Source organism: Amphiura filiformis, chromosome 7, assembly GCF_039555335.1.
Source record: "Amphiura filiformis chromosome 7, Afil_fr2py, whole genome shotgun sequence".
NCBI lineage: Eukaryota > Metazoa > Echinodermata > Ophiuroidea > Amphilepidida > Amphiuridae > Amphiura > Amphiura filiformis.
Window position 1 is genome coordinate 65,943,365 of NC_092634.1, and position 22,142 is coordinate 65,965,506.

Below are 22,142 nucleotides of genomic sequence, written 5' to 3' on the forward strand. Positions count from 1 at the left end.
TCTACGTACCTGTTACAAAGACAGATCTCTCAACTGAATGCAGCTTACATTGTACAGTAGTAGCCATTGTTCAAATCCAGGGTACAAGCCTGATATTGAAGACTGCTTTCTCAAGTGAAAGCTCAGCTTATCTGCTTTGTTCAAAGTGATTAAACCTGACTCAAAATTGCCCTATGCATAACACTAAATCCGCCATATATTGGCTGGTTCGGAGGTACACTACTTGCCCTCCATGAGCGACACACAAACATGGCAGAAATGGCACTTTTATAGCAGATGCTTGAACACTTTATTACTTCAGGAACAGACTGATTCAAAACTGTTTCAAATGCAGTTATGCTCAGGGGTAAAATATCATCACACATAGACAGGGACTGTCTATTGGAATGTGCAGGAGAGCATTAAATAGCTCTTTTGGAGCCTTCAAGGAGAGCAGTTTAGAGCATTCACAATATTATGTAAGGAGAGATTGGTCAACTAAGAAGAGCTTAAAATCACTCTCCTTTATTAGATTTAAGGAGAGCAGTAGAGAGCGCTTGCTCTGGCTCTCCTCAAAAGGCAGTCTCTGGTGAGAGTCCTTTTGGCTTCTGCCAACAGATCTTTCAGAGAATGGTTAGAATCATCCATCATTTTGTATAGCATATTTAGGAAGAAAATTACTTTGTACTATCTACTGAAGATAGTATATTTAGGAAGAAAAGAGGTAACATTGTACAATAGATCTACTGAAGATATAGTTAAGAGCCAGTCTCCCTTATTATGTACATGAATAAGGGGGGTTGTGATACAAAAAAAAAAGAATTGTCTTTAAAAAATAATTTTGGTACATATTAGCACCAACAATTCACATGTAAAATATGAGCGTGCACAGCGCCCTCGCTCAGCTTTTAAAAATTCTTGAAATTTCAGCCTCTCTGAGCCTTACTTTGCAAATGGTAAACTTTGGAGGTGCATTATAACATTGTGCGCCATCATCATCCCAACCTGCATTTTGCATTTTTTTAAAGTCTGAAATGGTTACATTACAAAAACCAAGAAAAAAATGGGATCTTGATGGCGATAAAATCAGCAAATCCAATGATTTGATGAAAAGCGCCCTCGTGCAAACTTCAAAGCATCATAACGGGCTGCGCCATCAGGATCCCAAGTCCGAACAAGTTTGAAATTAAAGACCTCCATGGCAAAGACCTGAAGATAGCATATAGGAAGAAAGGGACTCGACTTTGTACTCTCTACTGAAGATAGCATATTTCAGGATGAAAAGAGGGCACTTTGTATCATCTACTGAAGATCGTATTTAGGAGGAGAGGAATTTTGTACTGTCTTCTGAAGATAGCATATTTAGTATAAAATGTTTAAACCAATTTTTTTTTTAAAGCATTTTGCTTTAAAAAATGAAGCTCAGAGTCTACACATAGGCCTACTTAGATGTAAATTGCAATTTGCTTGCAAATTAAATAGCATTATAATGAAAGAAAAAAACTGCAGTACAAATTTATATAATACAATTTTCAGTAGATATCCACGAAAAAAGCATACTCCCAAACTTTCAGTTGATTCCAATTTTGCGTTTGCGAGATATACATGATTATGTGTATTAAAATTCTCCATAGGCCCATAATATTGTTGCTAAACGAATTAATCTGCAAGAAATGTTTTGTACATGTATAAACATTATGCAGCCAGAGGTTTCCAGGGGTGTAAAAATCAGAAAAGAGGGGGATGACACTGTGGATCACAAAATACCCCTTAAACCCATAAGTCAAAAAGTTGCATCACCTACAAAAGCATACTGGTCAGCTTCCAACCAAGCTGATTAATTATTGATTAAATTTAATAAGGTCTATAAGATTGGTAGGAAATCACCGAGCCTATTTGCATGTGAGAAAACAGATTATCCAACAGACTGTCCTACATAATTACTCAAGCTGTCTACATTTAGGCCAAAAAAATTAAATTGTTTGTTTGCCCTCAAGAAAACAAAAATTAGGAGTGGAGGGTCGGTAGGTTTTTTTTTTCATGTACACTTCTTCCATTTTGATATATGGAAAGTGAAACTACATCTTGCAGTGTAACTGAAGCTGTTGAGCAAGACGGCCGAGTGGTTAAGGCGTTGCGCTGCCGGCCGGGAGATACGAGCGACGAGGGTTCGAGCCTTGGGCTTGCCTTAGGCGAAAAATTCTCTTCCCCCCCAAAAAGTTCCTATATGTGACTCCACGCCACAACACGCCACAACAATTTTTTGAGGTTTTGGCATACATGCAAAGGCCATACCATAAGCTTTAAAAAAACACTTCAACCAGCTTCATATCATATCTAGAAGTAAAGTTATGGTCGTTTAAAGGTGTCACGGTTTCAAAACGCGAAACCGAGAAAACACAGTTTAAAGTCAGGGGTTTCAAAATTTGCCAATTTTTAAACATTTGACCATAGCAACCATTACCTTTCATACATGCTATTACCACCAAACTTTGCACAGACACTTATTATATCCTATCCTAATTATTAAAAGAGAAAGAAACCACACTTCATCTTATTTTGGCATATTTAATGAGTTATTAATTAGATACTCATTAATCAGTATCGGATATCGTTAAAAATAAACGGATGAAAATTCACACACATAACCATGTCCAATAATGTTGATATCACATGTGTTAACGAAAGCTTTTAGACAATTTATACAATAAAAGCAAATAAGAAACACTTAAAACAATTAAAAAAAATATAAAGATAAACACTTATTAATACTAATTAACATCTTACACCATCACCATAGCAACAGAACAAATAACTAAACTTATGAATTTAGATGCCATTTCGAGTTTGTACCATTTTTGCATTGCGATTTTTAAGTGTTTTATTTTTTCTGTGAATTATACAATCATCAAATACATGAAAGACAGGATTATAGTATCAATTGGAACACTTAATTATCACCACAAATAACTGTGTCATTAACATGATGACCCACTTTGTAGCTGGGAGCAGACATGGTGTATGGCGTTTAACACTGACAAGTGTTTTGTTTTAAAAAGATCACAAACTCCAAACACCCCAAACAACACAAATACTCATTAAACGGTACATTCCTTGAAGAAACAAACTCACATACATACCTTGGTGTTGATATTGCTAACAATTTGAAATGGAATTGTCACATCAATCGCACAGCTGCAAAAGCTAACAGATCTCTGGGTTTTATCAAACGTAACTTACGGGGATGTACTGAGGAAATCAAGAACATTGCCTACAAATCACTCGTTAGACCTTCGCTGGAATACTGCGCTGCAATATGGGACCCTTACACCGTGGACCAAATCTACCATCTTGAAGCTGTGCAGCGCAGAGCCGCCCGCTTTGTCAAAAACAACTATGACAAGCGCAGCAGTGTCACCGACATGCTACAAGACCTGGACTGGTCGCTACTTGGTACCAGACGTAAGATATCTCGTCTAAGTCTATTCCAGAAAGCACATGAAGGTCACCTAGCCGTCCCAGTTCGAACCCTACTGAACCCGGTAACGCGCTTCACACGCAAGTCACACAGCAAGTCATTTATTCAACCACAACCATCCAAGGACTGCTACAAATATTCCTTCATACCACGATCCGTTACGGAGTGGAACTCACTACCAGAAGACACAATAACTATATCTGACCCTATCACATTCAAAGCTCAACTACAGCAGCTGTTCAAGTAATAAAGCAACAAAAAGCACACACACCGCAACCGGTTCACTTTTCCCCACTTGGGGTGTTGAACTGTAAGAAACCAGAACCAGAACCAGAACCCTCGACAGCACTTATTGAACTGCCCGCTCTGAAAAGAGCGCTAGGCTGGGTATAATGCTTTGTGTAATGTTAACAGCAAGTTACCATAATTTAAACATTTTTAGTATGTAACTTCTGTGCTAGAATGGGACAAATAAAAAATGGCATTCTGGTATGAAAATGTCAGTAAAATAGCACCAACTATGTAGCACATAGCACCAACTAGCACAACAAGTGCAGCACACATTGGTTTGTCTGTGTGAAAATAGTAGTGCATCTTTACAGATGCAAAAAGTTTTGAGAGGATGGCAGTTATGATCCATAGAAAAGTATGCACCTATTTCAATAAGTGCACACATTGCATTAGTTTTGTTAGAAAATGAATCTGGAAATCCCCAGCTTTCCGCAATACTAAACATGGCGGCACTCGAGCGAGAGAATTTTTCGTAGCAGTGGACACTTTTTACTCAATTTTAGGAATATTTTTAGAACGACAAGCTTCAGAAAATGAGTTTTTTTACTTGTTTCTACTCTATATTTTGCAATGAAACTTGGACTAGTGTAAGAAAACATATTAATCATTTCAAATCTTTAAAAATCTCATTTTTCATCGGAATGACCTTTCAAACCAATTTTTACTGTAGCGCAAAATCAAGTTTAGCGACATCCGGGCTCAGTTGTGGCGAAAGGTCACATATGGTCGGGAATCCTTCAATCGGGTTCAGTAATTTAATTGAAGAATTTCTTCTCGCCCCCATACACTGCTTAGCATGTGCAGATATAGGTAGTGTATGTTTGTGCTTCGTCCGTGATTCGGAAGTCACGTAAAGCCGTGTTCAGGAGGATTCATCCCTGTGCACGTTAAAGTGTCAGAGCTATTCGAAAAGAGAAGGGGGACCATCCCCGGTTCTGATAGCTGCACTTAGTCCTAGGTTCCTGGATAAGTTGGCGTTTAATAGTACAGCTAAGTCTGGATCTGCCGACTCAACCAAGAAAGAAGAAGAAGAAGAGCACCTGATGCAGTTTCAAAAGACTCAAAATATAAACTTTGAAATTATTAAGTATACTTTTGGAAGAGACAATGCTTTTGGAAGAGAAAATGTGCAAATATGATGAAATTTTGTGAGTTTACAGATTTTTTTAATTAAAAAAAAGCAACCCATGATTTTAGTGTTTTTTGGGTCGGTCGCTGGGCAAACAAACAATATTGTTTTGGCCTAATGACTTACAGCCAGATTGATTTGAAATAATGGGACACCTGGGCAGGTATCTTCAGTAGATAGTACAAGGCCCTGTTCTTCCTAAATATGCTATCTTCAGTAGATAGTACAAAGTCCTGTTCTTCCTAAATATGCTTTCTTCAGTAGATAGCACAAAGTCCTTTTCTTCCTAAATATGCTATCTTCAGTAGATAGCACAAAGTCCTTTTCTTCCTAAATATGCTATCTTCAGTAGATAGCACAAAGTCCTTTTCTTCCTAAATATGCTGTCTTAAGTAAATAGCACAAAGCCCTTTTCCTCCTAAATATGCTATCTTCAGTAGATAGCACAAAGTCCTTTTCTTCCTAAATATGCTGTCTTAAGTAAATAGCACCAGAGAAGATGAGAATAGACTATTCTCATCTTCTCTGATAGCACTAAAAAGTACTTTTCTTTCTTAAATATGCTATCTTCAGTAGATAGCACAAAGTACTTTTCTTCTTAAATATGCTAACTTCAGTAGACAGAACAAAGCCCTGTTCTCCTTAAATATGCTATCTTCAGTAAATAGCACAAAGTACTGTTCTTCCTAAATATGCTATCTTCAGTAGATAGTACAAAGTCCTGTTCTTCCTAAATATGCTTTCTTCAGTAGATAGCACAAAGTCCTTTTCTTCCTAAATATGCTATCTTCAGTAGATAGCACAAAGCCCTTTTCCTCCTAAATATGCTATCTTCAGTAGATAGCACAAAGTCCTGTTCTTCCTAAATATGTTATCTTCAGTAGATAGTACAAAGTACTTTTCTTCCTAAATATACTAACTTCAGTAGACAGTACAAAGTCCTGTTCTCCTTAAATATGCTATCTTCAGTAGATAGTACAAAGTGCTTTTCTTCCTAAATATGCTATCTTCAGTAGATAACACAAAGTCCTTTTTCCCCCAAATACGATATCTTCACTTAATCATTTTATTCATAAATATGCTATCTTCAGTAGATATGTGTAGTATACAAAATGTAATTTGGCAATTCCTATCAAAGTGTTGTTACATAACAGGGCCTCTTTATTTAAAAAAAAAAATATTAATATTCATTTTAAAATAATGCATTCAGAATTGATCTGATTATGCATTATTGATATGATCTTGTATTATACAATGATGTAAAATACAGCTCATAAGAAAAATGACCCAAAACTGTTTGCCATACACGCTTTTACAGCGTAAAGTGTGACCTCATAATACTAGTTCTACGCTGGAGATAGAGAGAGTGAGAGAGAGAACTTGATCGGTATTACATGGTACATGTACGGTAATATATTATTCATGGTTGATTATGTTTTTTCTGCTACACTACAGTCAATGACTTTACAGGTAAATCAATATCTCCATCCACACATGAGGCTATTCCAGTTGAAAGCCATACACCCCCTATGGAAAACATGACCTTGATCCTCCACACGGGGAGTGTGAATTTCAAATGGGGTTACATTACCTGAATGGGTGATTCCATTTGAAATCTACACCCACTGTGTGGGAGATTTATGTCATGTCTTCCATAGGGGGTGTATGAATTACAAATTGAATAGCCGATGGCCATATGCCAGGAATGCTGGATAATATATTTATTTTGCAGCACTTTAACATTTTCCAATTTAGATTAAATTTTATATTATATATAATTCAAAGTCTGTGCAAATTGGTTGGTATTTTGTAGAGCCATATGGATACATGTAGTCAGATCACTGAATTTTGTTGTTCATGGTGGTAATTGGATACCTTGTTTTCAAGATATCACAAAAAGTGATGGCTGTGAAAATAATTTGTTTAACACTGACAATGTATCAGTGTAACACGTCCATATGACTACATTTACAGGTTGTCATCGGTATCACAGATGATACAGGAAACTGATCTGTGCTGTGTATATCGATGGAAAGTGTGTCAAGGCTTGATTGAAATAGTCATGGCTCATTGTTCCAAGAATAATGATTGATTTTAATATTGTACTAAAATATTCCAATTTTCTAAAGGGTCATCAATTTAACACTTTAATGGGTGCTTGCAGATGAGAATGATTATAATTAAATTGATTAATATTTCAACTCTTTCATTACTAATAGTGGAATATTTTATTTAATAATTTGTTGATTTTTTATTAGAAATGTTTCAAATGAGCAGTTGAAATAAAACTTAATATCCAGTGATAGTGTCAAGTACTAAATAATGTCATAGATCAGTTGGAGAGACTGGAGAGCTCAATGTCAAATGTGCTTTTTGAATTGGGGGAAAGGGGTGGTGATTTACATTTAGTATACCAGAGTGTGCCAACATTATTTTGCTTTCCTTGATTGTAGATTTCATACCATGTATAGTCTATGCCATAGTAGATTTTTGATAAATAAAAATATGTTATTAATCATGATGAGCGCATTCAGTTGAACTCAAAATTATTTATTACATCAAAATACTAGTACGGTAATTTCGAAGTGATGTAATAATCCGATTAACTACCGTACCATAGCAATAAGTGAAAACAATTTTTGATTATATAGTGTTACACTAGTGCCTCTGCATTGGACCACTCGCACCTGTAAGGTTAGTATCTTTGAAAAGAGTGATAGATGTTGTGCGTGAAATTATTGATTGGCTCCAAACAAAGGATTTGAACCGGTGACCTTCACCGTAATCATGGCGCAGTGCAGTCCATTCAATCAAATGTTGTCATCAACCTATTTGATTGTAGTGCATTTGTTATGTGTGTGCGACGAGCTGATGCGGTAGATTGCAATCATGCTTTTGTTGAATGCATTTGAGTAGTCTGCCATATTTACGGTATGTTATATGTCATATGCACAACTATCTATGATTGCAGACATACACAGGTGATGATTGCAACCTGCTTGTAGTGCAGGGCGATATATTCAAAAATTGTTTTCATCTAATGCTGTGGTAGTTAATCTGATTATTACATCACTTCGGCGGCAAATTCCCCCAGAAAAGAAATCCTGGTGCTACCACTGTTTCTGGAAACTGACAACTGCCAATCATTTATAAAAAAAAAAGAAAATAAAAAAAATGATGCCGCTTGTAAAAGTACATTTAACTGTAATAATCTATTCGTGTAGATGTAATTTGTAATGCATTCAACCAATATATACAATCAAATGTACTCGTTCAATAAACTGCATACATTCCAACTGGAAACATTAATTAATTAATACCTTCAGGCCATTAAACATTTAATAACATTAATGTTCCAATGTGAACATGCATACATATAAACCTGATTATAAACCCTCTACATGGGGATACTATTATTTGATTGTTGAAGCTTTTCAGAAACAATATAAAACCAGGGACCATGTGTAAGGGACTGGAAACAGCTTCCACACTTTGTTACTGGTTACTATGCGAGTCGAGTTGCTGGTTTACATATTATCTTCAGTTGAACAAGAATATAATACTTTGATGGGGCGTTTATTTGAGGGGGGGTGACTATTTGACGAAATACGGTAATGGACTTCGTGTGGGTGCAGCTCAAAGAAATCTGGTCTTATATTGCATTTTTGTGAATTCCTACACACAACCGTACACAATCAGGTTTTCTGATTGTAAAAAATCCTTGGGCACATCTAGGCTATACTTTAGGCTATTCCATATGAAATCTGCGATACCCCTGTGGAAGATTTAAGAAACATTTTCTACAGAGGGAGTATGTTTTTCGAATGGAATTTGCTTTGAAACCCATACTAATGGCTATATCTTCCATAACTGGAGTGAGTACATGTATTTCAAATGGCAGTTACCCAATTGTCTATTCTATTTGAAAACTATACACCCTCTGTGGAAGACTTTAGGTAAATTTTCCACGGGGGAGTATGGATTTCAAATGGAATCTAGGCATTTATGTGCACACAGGATTAATTACCAATCAACTTGTTATATAAATAAATTTCAGTAACATAAAATGTTTAATGCATTAGGCAAAAAAAAACCAAGTTTGTTTCCTGTAGCGCACGCATTTAGATTTTTTTTCACTTTAAAAAAAAAAAAAAAAAACGGAAAAAATTCGCAAACGAGCTTAGTGAAAAACTACTGGAGAGAACATCACACATTTTTTTAATACTTTTTTAATCTGCAGGTTCATAAATATTCTTGAATATGACGAAATGTGATTTTTTTTTGTGTGTCGGAGAGATCCACTGTAAATTTCCATTCCAATTTGCAGCAAAAAAGGTTGTTTTTTTTTCATTTGAAGACATGGATTATAAAAACAAAACAAAAAAAAAACACATTTCGCATTTGACTTTTTTGACCTGCTACAGGAAACAAACATGGTTTTTTTTTACCTTATTCTTGAATATTTAATTCCTTATCACTATTTCATATCATTTTGCAGGCAATTTGGAACTGCTGGATTTAGATGTGAAGCCGGAAGCTTTGGTAGGTATATTAATTATTTATTCCCGAAAGATAACATTTATTTTATACTAGAGAATAAAAAATGTCATTATCAAAACAGAATTGCATATTTGGTAATATTTGGTGATTGACCAAATATTGTGATAGAGAATATTTTTATGTCACAACAAATCATTTGCAATATCTGTAGTTTATCATACTTTGAAATTGATCATTATACTGAGACCATGTTTATGTTAACAAAATGGCAAGCTATATATATTGCAGTGAATCTAAAGTTACATTTTAAATTGTGTCTGTCTTCTGTGGCTACATTTGACACATTAACATGCACATGTAATGCACAATCTGAGCTTATTGACGAATGTGTTGATACGACGCTTTATTCACACGATATGTGTATTGTTGAAGAGGGCCTTACTACGGGCTGTATGCATTGTAATGAACAAAAAGTAGCCTGGGTTCGGAACAGTAACCTCAGATTGTGCATTGTCTCTATTAGGGGTACTACACCCCTCGATAAATTCGTTTATTTTGCATTTTCTCAAAAACTAATAACACAGTGGTAACAAAAGTTATGTATATTATAGGGGCAAGGAATCCAATTACTACACTGGAATATCAGTGACCCAAGACAACCAGTTTGATATTTATGATCAGAAATAAGGTACCGCTAGGATGTACCTCGTTTCCTATCATATATACTGAACTGCTTGTCTTGAGTCACTGAAATTTCAGTGGAGTAAATGGATTCCTTGCCCAATAATATACATAACTTTTGTTACCAGTGTGTAATTATTTTTTGAGAAAATGCAAAAATAGTCACAAATTTACCACATGGGTGTAGTACCCCCTTAAGTACAATATTTAATCCCATATTACTATGAAAGAGCTCTTGATTGGTTTGTAACTCTAATGGCTGCTAGGTATTAAATATGTACACTGTAATATGTTGTATTGTACATATTTAACACATAGCAGCTATTGGAGTTACAATGGTTTTGCCCGAACAACGACAATAATCATCTGAGTTAGCCAGCCGACCAAAACAGAGCTTCTTCAGCAATCTTAAGCTTCATCCACTTTATTATACTATTCTTACCATATATCTGATTGGCTCAATAAGTTATTTTCCCTACTGTGTAACCAATCAAAATGGTTTTTAGAGGCAGACAATTTGGTGGTAGTGCCCATGGGGTGAAAGGGGAATCTATCAAGAAATTCATAACAACACATACTAAAACAGTTCTCCAGGACTTGTGGTTCCCCTGTTAAAGCCACAAAAGTACCCGAATTAATTAAATTATCGTGCCTTGAACATCTTGTTTTGATGGTATGCGTGAGTTTGATATCTATTTTGAGGTTTTGAGCCAAACATGCATTATTTGAGTTTCTCAGATCCGCTGCAATGCAAACCACGTGTCTTCCTAATTTCAATACTGCTTGCCATGAAATTGGAAAATATCCTCCAGCTTCCAAAAAAGTGAGTTACTGTTAAAATGCATTATGTTTTTAATGTCCCATTTTCTTTCATTTGTCCATATATTTACGTGTTTTCACTTTTTTCTTTTGCAGTATGAATTAAATTTGCCAGTTGAAGTCAAAGCAGGTCACATTGGTAAGTATGACTTTGACTAGGGCTAGCAGCATTGGGCTGTTCCAGTTGAAATCCATACACCCCTATGGTCGGAAGACACAACCTTAATCCTTCACACAGGGAGCATTTAGTACACAATGCAGGCCACGCAGGTACGCATTAATGTGGATCTGCCACTCTTGTGTGGAATGCCCTAATATCACACATCAATCAAAAGAGATAATAATCAAGCATAAAATGGCTGAGTATTCCCCAGGCAAATTCCTCCATAGAATCAGCTGTATCATCGCAAAAGCTTAACTATGATTGAAAAGCTATCAGTGGCAGATCTAGTGACTGATGGGATGTTCCTGTTGAAACCCATACCCCCTGTGGAAGACACTACCTTAATCTCCCACACAGGGAGTGTGAATTTCAAATAGGGTTACCTGAATCAGGAAATTTGAGACACTTTCCTGCCTGAATTGGTGACTCCATTTGAAATATACACTCCTGTGTGAGAGATTAAGGTCAATCATGTCTTCCATAAGGGGTGTATAGATTTTAACTGGAAGAGACCATTGACCCCTTCCTTACTACTACCTCTAATAAGTGGGCTGTTCCATTACCCAGTGGCATATACTGAAATACACTTTTTCCGGATTTCAAACTGCATATTCTGTCAAACGTAAAAGTGCATTTTGCAGGTCTCTACCTAAATCTCTTAGGCTATTCCAATTGAAATCCATACACCCCCTGTGGAAGACATGACTTTAATATCCCACACAGGGGTTGTAGATTTCAAATGGAGTCACACATTTAGGTAAACCCATTTGTAATTCACACACCCTGTGTGGGGGATTAAGGTCATGTCTTAAATAGGGGGAATATGGATTTCAACTGGAATAGCCCATTATACTTGAAAAGGCAGTCAACAGAATTGTATTATTTATGAACCATTGAAGGTATAATCAGGTAGAAGATGTACGTCTAGATCCCTGTGGAAAATAATCAAGTATTATTATAATCAGGGCCATCTTGTACTGTCCTATATATGTGGAATCATAGAGTCTATTTTGAGAGAAATATCATGATTGATTCAAAAGGGTTTGTACTTAAAATATGGGGAAATCAGCCAAATGAGTTGTGTGCCGCCTTATGACGTAGTGAAAGCAGCCAGATTATTTTATCTCCAATTTTCCTGGAAGTTTAAGGGTCTGTTTTCATCTGTTTATGGGACAATATTGTTTTTAATGGAAATTCATTTTGTTGTAACAACTCATACCTTGTGTCGTTTAATTTCAAATGCTAATTTTATATTTGAAAACTATTTTCGTATCACATATATCTTCTTTTTTCCCTCTCTTTTCATGGATATGCCTGTTCACTCTACCATAGACCATTTCATATATGAAGATCTGACAAGTTCGGAAAACCATGCTATTTATTCAGTAAGCTAGGGGGTCAAATTGTACCCAAACCAGGCGGCTGACACTGAAAAATTTGCATGGAAAAATGACCCGTCTCCTCCGCAGCCAATTTGGTTCCGCTCCATCGAAATCAAGCCGGTCACGGAGGAGACTACCTCCTTTGTGTTTGTTCATTTGTGTATGGAGAGCCCTTTTGGAGTCCGAATGACTTAGGCTACGCTCTCAGCTAGAGTCCGACGCTGCATTGCACTAGAAATACCTTTTCTGTGAAATCGCTATAGAGCCAACCGAGCACGATTCGCTTTTGAAAATATAGCATTAAAATTAGTATCACCCTTGTGGCCACCGTGCAGTGGAAAACCTTAATTCTTCATTAAAAGGAAATGAAAATTAAAAAAAACACGGATCTACTTGTGCACCAATAAAATTGGCACAGCAATTTGTCTCAAATATGAATGAATTTTAAGAAACATACGGGTATGATGAACATTGACCTGACGCCATGATAGTAGGATCTATTAGTCGTTTTATATACAATGTATATACCGTATTGTCATAATACCAATATTTGTCATTATATATAATGAGTAATATCTAGCAACGTAAATGTGCAGTTCATATGCACAAACGAATACTGATCTTTATGATATTCAGGTTTTGTACATCACATATAACATGTCACATAGGAGGTCATACGTGTTGACCTTCATCTATTGTATTTGTTCATCTGTGTATGGAGAGGATTAGCGCCATTAAACGCCATTAAAACGCCATCAGTATTAGGGCGTAGTTCAGTGAACTCACCGGATTGCTATTCCAAGTACTTTGATAATACAGATAATATGTATTAATGGGTCGAGGCGATTGCATTGAAAAACCTAATAAATTATTCATAACAGTTACGTAATCAATCGATAGTGCGGACACTTTTTATTTCCAAACCACCAAAATTCGTGATCTATTAGCGTTGGAAAAGAAACCACGTGAATAGAGTGCCCTCTCAAGAATATCAACTCTCTGCCAAACTGGCAGACAAGAAATGTCATGAATTATGGTACCCTTTTGCGCGAAAATTAAGCCAACATGAATATCACCGGTTTAAATTTTCCTAGCATATTGAGCTATAAACACCTCAGCTACTTGGTTTTTCACAATAAGATACTAAAATGGAAAGAAATGATCAAATGTTCGTCATTTTTCATCAGTTAAATTTTTTTACAGAACGTTTTATTCTATGCATCACCTCTTCCACAAATCAGTCTCTTACACAAGACATACCACCACACGCTTGCAAGCACATTGAGTATCCTTGGCAAAAGTACCTCTCTCACCGTCGAAAGTTCATCGTAGTTTATAATGCCTGTTACACATTGGAACTTCACACTGTACAGTGATGCTGAAGAGGTACTTTTATGTGCACGCGCGATAGGGGATAGTATTTCATGCTTCGGCTTTTATCAGAATGACTCAGTTTGAAAAGGTCTATTAGCAGTGGACAAAGAAGATATATTTATACTGGTCAACTTTCTTACAGATTACCTGATTGGTGAATTACTTGATATAATCATCTCAGTAACCAATCAAAATAGGTCTTTAAGATCACTTGGCAATTTTAAACTTCACCTTTATACAGAGCATATTTTTATACCATAAATATTTTTTTCCTCTCTCACCAGGTCGGATTAATATAGACGTGTCATGGACATCTCTGTTCAGCCAACCATTAGCAGTGGACATAGAAGATGTATTTATACTGGTCAATCCTACAGCCGATGGACCTTATGATGCGGTCAAGGAGCAACGGCTTAAGAATGCAATCAAACAAAAGGCGCTGGATGAACTGGAGAGGCCTAGAAAAAGAAAACGAAAAGTAAGAAAAATTTAACCTTGGATCCTTTAAAATCAACCTTTTTCTTTTTCTTCCCTCCCACTCCAACTGCTATTTACATGTAGGTGCATTTTTGGGTGTATTCCTAATACATTTTGGTGTATTTCTGAGACATCTGGGTGTATTCCTACACATTTGGGTGCATGTTGGAGTCATCTCCAGGGGTGTATTCCTTATACATTTGGGTGTTTTTTTGAGGCATCTGGATGTATTCTTAATACATTTGGGTGTATTTCAGAATCATTTGGGTGTATTTCTGAATCATTTGGGTGTATTTCTGAATCATTTGTATGTATTAAAATTGCAATCAAACAAAAGGCTCTGGATGAACTGGAGAGGCACAGAAAAATGAAAACAAAAAGTGAGACGACAGAAAAGATTGTTTCTCAAAAATGTAAATTTATCTCTATGCACTTAGCCTTATTCTGCTATTGTGGGCAATCAACAAAATTGGGCTATTCCAGTTGAAATCCATATCCCCTATGGAAGACATTACCTTAATATTTTGGTTGGGTGCAATGCTGGGTATGGGAAGTGTGATTACAGAATATGATGTACTTCAATTATGTTCATTGATTGGTCAAAACTCTTATCCAATTTCGTATTTTTAAGAGGCAATTTTTTTTATATTTAACATCAACATAGTAATGCACATACAAATTGAGGCCAATCAAATGTCCCAAGATCTGTCTTTATAAACATTATGAGCCCTTTATCAAGAAGTGAGATTAAAATTGGGCCATTCCACTTGAATCTGCCATACTACTTCTTGAGAAGATTTAAGAAACATCTTCCACAGAGGGAGTTTGTTTTTCGAATGGAATTGGCTTAGGTTTATTATTTTGAAACCCATACTCCCCCTGTGTATGGCTTTATCTATATCTTCCACAACTGGAGTGAGTATTTCAAATGGAAGTTACCCAATTGTCTATTCTACTTGAAAACCATACACTCTATGTGTAAAAATGTAGGTAAATCTTCCACAGGGGGAGTATGGATTTCAAATGGAATAGTTCCAATTTTATAGAGTAAAGGTTAAAAGCTTTTTCCAGTTATTAGGCTATTCCAATTGAAATCCATACACCCCCTATGGAAGACATGACCCTAATCACCCACACAGGGGGTGTTCATTTTAAATTGAGTCACCCATTTAGGTAACCTCGTTTGAAATTTACACTCCCTGTGTGGCAGATTCAGATCATGTCTTCCATAGGGGGTGTATGGATTTCAACTGAAATAGACCATTTGGATTCTATCAAGCCAGGACATCATGATTTATGACACTATATAATGCAAATTGTCTTCCCTGCTTGCAGGTCAAATTGAAGAAGAAGAGAGCTTGTCTTTTTCTGAGCGATTAACGGCTAGTATCATCAACAATGTACAGGTTAGTTTATAGTCGTAGCTTCAAAAACATTGTATTATCAAAGATGATGAAAATGTATGTATTTTCAATACTAGTAATAGAGGCCGTCAGCCTTTCGCCATCTTGTGGGTACAAATGATCTGTGTGTTCATGCGTCGGACACTACGCGCAGGTCGCAGCTTGCCTCACAGCTGTTATCGCGCCTCAACGCGGTGATTTTTCTGCTCACGCATGGAGATCGAACGACCATCACAGCGTGTACCCACAAGATGGCAGCATATGATGTCACGCTGACGGCCTCTATTAAATAGTTTTTAAAAAAAGGGGCTGTAAGTCTCTAGATGCAAGCGGTTGTAAAGTTTAACAAATCTGAGCTTCCAGGATTTGTACCGAACCTTCAGCTTACTTAATTTCCCGATGACTTTATGTACATACTTACTGCTGCATGTTTTTCCTGGTTTTCCGGTTTAAATGCTTCTAAAACTAAGAGCACTTTCATCATGATTGTAAAGTTTGCGACCAATTGCCACATTGGATATGATTGTAGGTACTATGTACAATATATAGCACAAATAGTTTTGAGTAGCTGAAAGCGCCAACAAAAACAAACAAACATCTTGTAGCCTTATCTGGAAAAGTTTGAAAATGGCTTTTATTACACTTTACATGTGAACTTTATTATATAATTTTCCTTTCAGGTTCGTGTCAGCAATGTGCATGTAAGATATGAGGACTCTACCACGCATCCAGGGAAACCATTTGCATTTGGCTTCACGCTGCAGAGACTAGCTGCTGAGGTAATGCATACACTTCAATTCACTTACTTAGGGTTAGGGTTAGTACGCTGCAGAGACTAGCTTCAGAGCTAATGCATACACTTGAATTCACTTATTCTACCTCCTTGTATCCAGGTTTCTCCGTAAACCGATCAATCATCAAAGAAAAACATTTTAAGGATCTGTGAAGGATCTGCGCTACATCCAGTTACAGCAGTCAATAGTCGGTAAGGCCAAATTTAAAAAAAAAGGTTTGTCTCAAAGCTCTCCAACTCTTTTTTTTTTTTTACCAAAGATTTTGTTCAAATGTGAAAAAACTTCTAAGTCCTACTCTACTGTATGAAGTGTTGTATTGAACAATAAAGTGATGCTGCTGTTGTATTGAAGTGAAGTAATCTAAGAGCAGGGGTCTAAAATTGTAAAAACTGCATTTCGATCATATTTTTTACACTTTTTCTGGGAAAAAATAAATAAAAAGAAGAAATTTTTTTTTAACCTATGCGGGTGAATAAACTAATGCACACGCGAGCTTTGAGACGAACCTTTTTTTAATTTGGCCTAATACCTATATGGAGTATTACAGGTTTAAAATATTATTGTGCACTATTGATCTTGCAATGGAGTTCTGAGGGAATTATTTTTTATTGGGAGAACCTCCCTTACAGCACTAAAATATCATCTTTCTGTGTTATTAATCCGTGTTATGAGTCCGACTGATAGAATTTCCCTATAATTTATAGATAGCCAACCCATCTCATTGGCCAGATAAGATTTACAACTATGCTACACCAGCGTATAAAGTGCAATCTGTTGACAACGCATTTCAGTAGGAGCAATTATGTAAGAATTTGTGGTAATTTGGTTAAATATGATACACAAACAAGCTGGGTTTTTTGTTTTGTTTTTCTTTTTTCCACTCAAACAACTGTATACATCTACAAGATTATATACCAGAAATTGTAAATCACAAAATTCACTTAAAGCCATATTATAACATTTGCTGAGGAGAACGCCTCAAAAAATTTTAATTCAGGTTTTTACACGATTGTAATGTACTTTAGTAAACAAAGATTCTCTGCAAAAATCAAGACTTTAGGTGCCGTAGTTTTGTCTAAATCCGAGATTTTGAGTAAAACGCCGGAACCGTCGTTTTATTATTACGATAGAAATATTAGTTGAACGCGTATGCGATGTTCATAACACATACTACATACACGGCATGCGGGACACCCACACACCCGCCAGAGGATCGTACCGTATTACAACTGCCGGAGTAACATATAATAGCGCTAGTAGTAAATTCCAATTTTCTTTGCTTTACCTCACTTGTTCGGCTTGAAATTAAAAGGGGATATATCTGACAGTAAAAGGTAACATTTTATGGAAAATAAATACAAATCTATTTTTAAAGAAATGTGATAATATGGCTTTAAGTCAAACAGACTAAAACCAAATTGGAACAAAACAATTTGTATTTTTTGATACAGCATCAGAAATTAAACCTTTTTACATGTATCAGAAATGTTTCAGTATGTGTGCATAGCTAACAAGTTTTACAATGGAATTGGCAATTTTTTCAAGAAATTATCTTTGTTGTATTTGTAACAATAATTAATGTGCTTAGGTGACAAAAAAACCCTGTTCTATACTTGATTCGGCTTATTATTTGCAAAAAAAATGAGACTCATAACATTGTGCATTGATATAGAATGGCATGCACGCAGCACCTACATGTATGCCAGTTGCACATTGCCTGTCTTAGACTTTATTGATGCGTGCAGTAGCACAAACAGAATAATAACCAATTATAAGCCGAACAAAGTATAGGGTGGACATACTTCCCAGACAGATTTCCCAAGTAGGGTCGATCCGTTAGGATTTTGAATATTTTTTCTGGAAGAGATTAAAATATCAGCGAAAGATCTGGGAAAAAGATCTGAAATTTATTTGCACACAAATTTTGAAAATTTTTGTGGATTTTTTCAAAACATTTTTGTCAAAATTAGTCTACTTCAGCCACGGCCAAAAATAGATGTTTTTGACTGCTCTAAACAGCCAAAAAAAATTCCCCAAAACACAAAATCTGGGTGGGTCTGGCCCGTAGAACAGGTTTGGTGTTTTTTGTCGCCTTATAGAGGAAAGTTCAATCTCTGCCTTGACACAGCATGTCAATTCTTACATCTTGGAATGATTCTTATTATGCCATGGCTTTGACTTTCAGTTGTTGCAAGGTGTCTGAAGCATTTTCACCTACAAGTAATTTATTAATAAGTCTTCTTTATATCTTATCTCACACTATTGCACACAATCTCTAGAAAACGACACCAAAGGTAATGGGATGAATGTAACATTACGTTTCTCTACTACATACATGTGTACTTCTTCAAATCTTAAGCCCACTTTATACTCTGACATCGGGCTATTCCAGTTGCAATCCATACACCCTCTGTGGAAGACATGATCTTGATCATCTACACAGTGGGTGTAGACTTTAAATTGAGTGACCCATACATGTAATCCCAATTGAAATTCACATATACCCTGTGTGGAAGATTAATGTTATGTCCTCTGCAAGGGGTGTATGAATTTCAACTGGAAGAGCCCATTTTGCCTGTTGCAGGGTATAGATCGCTGTGTTTGGCTATTCCAGTTGAAATCCATACACCCTCTGTGGAAGACATCATCTTAATCTTCCACACACAGAGAGTGTAAATTTCAACTGGGGTTATGGTTGACTCCATTTGAAGTCTACACCCCCTGTGTGGGAGATTAAGGTCATATCTTTCATAAGGGGTGTAATGGATATTAACTGGAATATCCCATTTGCTGCAGCAGCAAAATGTCAGAGTATATCTCAGTCTTTATTCTTATTATTCAACCTGTTTTCCACCATAGTGTACCAGCCACCAATGTGACACCACCCCCCACTTGTCTTCAACGATGTCCCTTTTTCTTATTGACATTTTTATTATTAGCACCATTTTAGTGAGTTAATGATGTGTGAGTTATAATCTACATGTATTTCAGTCACCCTCCGATCATCCTCCAAATCGGGGATTCCTCAAATTGGGAATATGGCGCCCTCACTTTATGCACAGATTTAGATCATTTTTATGCAAACTTGTATAAAACATGAAAATTTATCAAAGATCAACACAAAAAGGAAAACAACAGTTACGAGTTATATCTTGTTTAATATGTTCAGGCTTTTTGCTGTTAATTTCAGAAATGCAAATTTAAAAGCCAGCAAAAATTTGCTAATCCAGTTGAAATCCATACACCCCCTGCGGAAGACATTAACTTAATCTTCCACAAAGGGAGTATAAATTTCAAATGGGTTTGCCCAAATGGGTGACCATATAGGCTCAGTTCCCAAAGATTCTCAGCATGAAGTATGGTCGGCCATGGTTCCCATTTGGAGATTTTTCTGCATGAAGTATGACAAGCCATAGTTCCCATTTGGAGGATTCTCTGCATGAAGTATGGACAGCCATGGTTTCCTATTTGGAGGATTCTCTGTCTGGGGATGTCAGATGACTGTATTGGAATGGAGGCACCATTACTCTAATTGAGATCACTCTAAATAGAGCTATCAGACTTTGGGTCACTTTGCTTTTAAAAAAGAATCTCTAGGATCAAAAGACAAAATGAAATTAATATTTGTTTTCCAAATACATTGGCATTATGCCTTTTGTTACATGAACGGTACATTTAGAACCCAATTCTATTACCCTCCTGGCATATTATTGATTTGTCAAAACGTGTCACGTGAAAGCACTATAATTTGAAAAAAAATGTGCTCTATAAAGCAGGCATATTCTACACAACAATTTTCCCTTAATACATGCTGTTGGTACAAATACACACTTTACCTTGATGTAAACAACTTCAAATATTTGGGCAAATTTTCTCTTTAAATCACATTATTTTTACTGTTAAAGATTAGAAATAAAGGTTTTTTTTACTGTCTCAGACACATTATTTCGATGGAAATTATAGGGTAATAACTTTTATTTATTACATGTACATAATAAGCCTATACTAATGGGATAAAAAGAAAAAGGAGGACGGGTTAGTGTAGTGGTCGTCTCACTCGCTTCTCACCACTGCGGCCCGGGTTCAATTCCCCATGTTGCCACGTGTGAGTTTGGTTGCCGATCCATGTTCGTCCTTGCAAGTTTTTCTCTGGGTGCTCCGGTTTCCTCCTAAATTCGGACCTCTTCGCATTTCCCTGTCCTGTCATATTCGGTTGGCATCCCTTTAATTTAGTAGCCTCTGAGCACTATTGGGCTTTGCCTGGCTTCAGCTAAATGTTATAAATAAAAAACAACGACAACCAAAACAAGCATTTGTTGTGGTTATATTTAGTGATATAGTTCATCCAAATGGCACATTGCTTCTAGCTTTAAGATTGATCTCAATTTAGTTGGTGGTGTTCTGCTGTGAAGAGTTTGCTAACAGTAGCATAGTGTTTTTATTTCAATGACTAACACTTGTATATACTTAAGGTTGGTCTGAACCCTGGAATTATGGAAACTTTCGGGCCTCATAACTGCTAAAGTGTTGGTGTAAAGTATATAAAAGTATACATATTCAGAATGGCAAAGACTTGATAAGTTCATCTGTGATGTCAAATTTAAATAAAATGCTCATTTTGGCCCAAAATCTAAAAAACGGTTTTTTGCCCACTTTTTTTAGGTAACGTAAAAAAAAAATTCTTGGGCCAAATTTTTTTTAAATTAATTTTTTAAAACTAGACAAAAATATCTAGGGACTGTTTTTTTATTTTTTGAATTTTGACCAACTTCACCAAAAAATATTTGAAATTTGGGCAAAAATCAGGCTTTTTTATGATTTTTTTTGAAAATTCAGCATTTTTTGACCATTTTTGGTGCAAATTTCTTGAAGTTGGTCGAAATTCAAAAAAATGAAAAAACGGTCCCTAGATGAGACCAACAATTTAGCAGTTATGAGGCCCGAAAGTTTCCATAATTCCAGGGTTCAGACCAACCTTACTGTAGGTAGAGTTAACCCATTAACTTGTCTTTTTCAGCAAATTCCACTAACTATTAACTGATTGTATCACCACATGAGTTCAGATATTACATCATCATAACATATTTTCAAATTCATGTTTTACATTAGGCCTAAAAAGGTTTAATTGCCCTTTCCCGACCGACCCAAAAAATTAAAAAAATCAGTCGCTTTTTTTTCAAATTGGAAATGTAGCTTTTTTTACATGTTGATGTAGTTCTCAACATTAAATGTTGGTGAAATTTATGTCTTAAAAGGTGTATAGACCCAATATATTCACCTATATACTTCATTGAATGCTGTATATTTAAAACAAATGCTATATTTTTAGAACTTTTAATCATACATGTACAGTTCATGTACATTCTGTTAAAGTTGCGTCAGTGTTATTGACCAAGAACTGTTCGCTGAAAGTCTTACACAAACGAGCTAGAATTAATAAATGTTAGTGTTTCTCATCAAAAAAGATCAAGCGACTCAAATAATTTTTCGAGCTGAAAGGGCAAACAGACCTTTAATTTTTTGGCCTTATTAACATATTCTCAAAACAACAAGTGTGTTCTTTGTTGGTGTGCATCAAATTATTCCATTTAAAATCCACCCTCCCCCTGAAAGATTTCACTGTCATATCTATCATAATCATTCATCATATCATGTTCAATCCAACTGGAAAA

At 36.0% G+C, this 22,142-nt stretch overlaps 1 protein-coding gene across 1 annotated transcript in view; it reads left to right on the forward strand.

Annotated features, from left to right (window-relative positions):
* Positions 1–22,142, forward strand: part of LOC140158017 (intermembrane lipid transfer protein VPS13A-like) — a 202,974-nt gene that overhangs the window by 55,150 nt on the left and 125,682 nt on the right. The window contains 6 exon segments of the mRNA XM_072181266.1: positions 9,376–9,419; positions 10,974–11,016; positions 14,081–14,274; positions 15,320–15,326; positions 15,609–15,679; positions 16,357–16,455. Of these exon segments, the coding sequence (XP_072037367.1) occupies positions 9,376–9,419; positions 10,974–11,016; positions 14,081–14,274; positions 15,320–15,326; positions 15,609–15,679; positions 16,357–16,455 (458 nt within the window).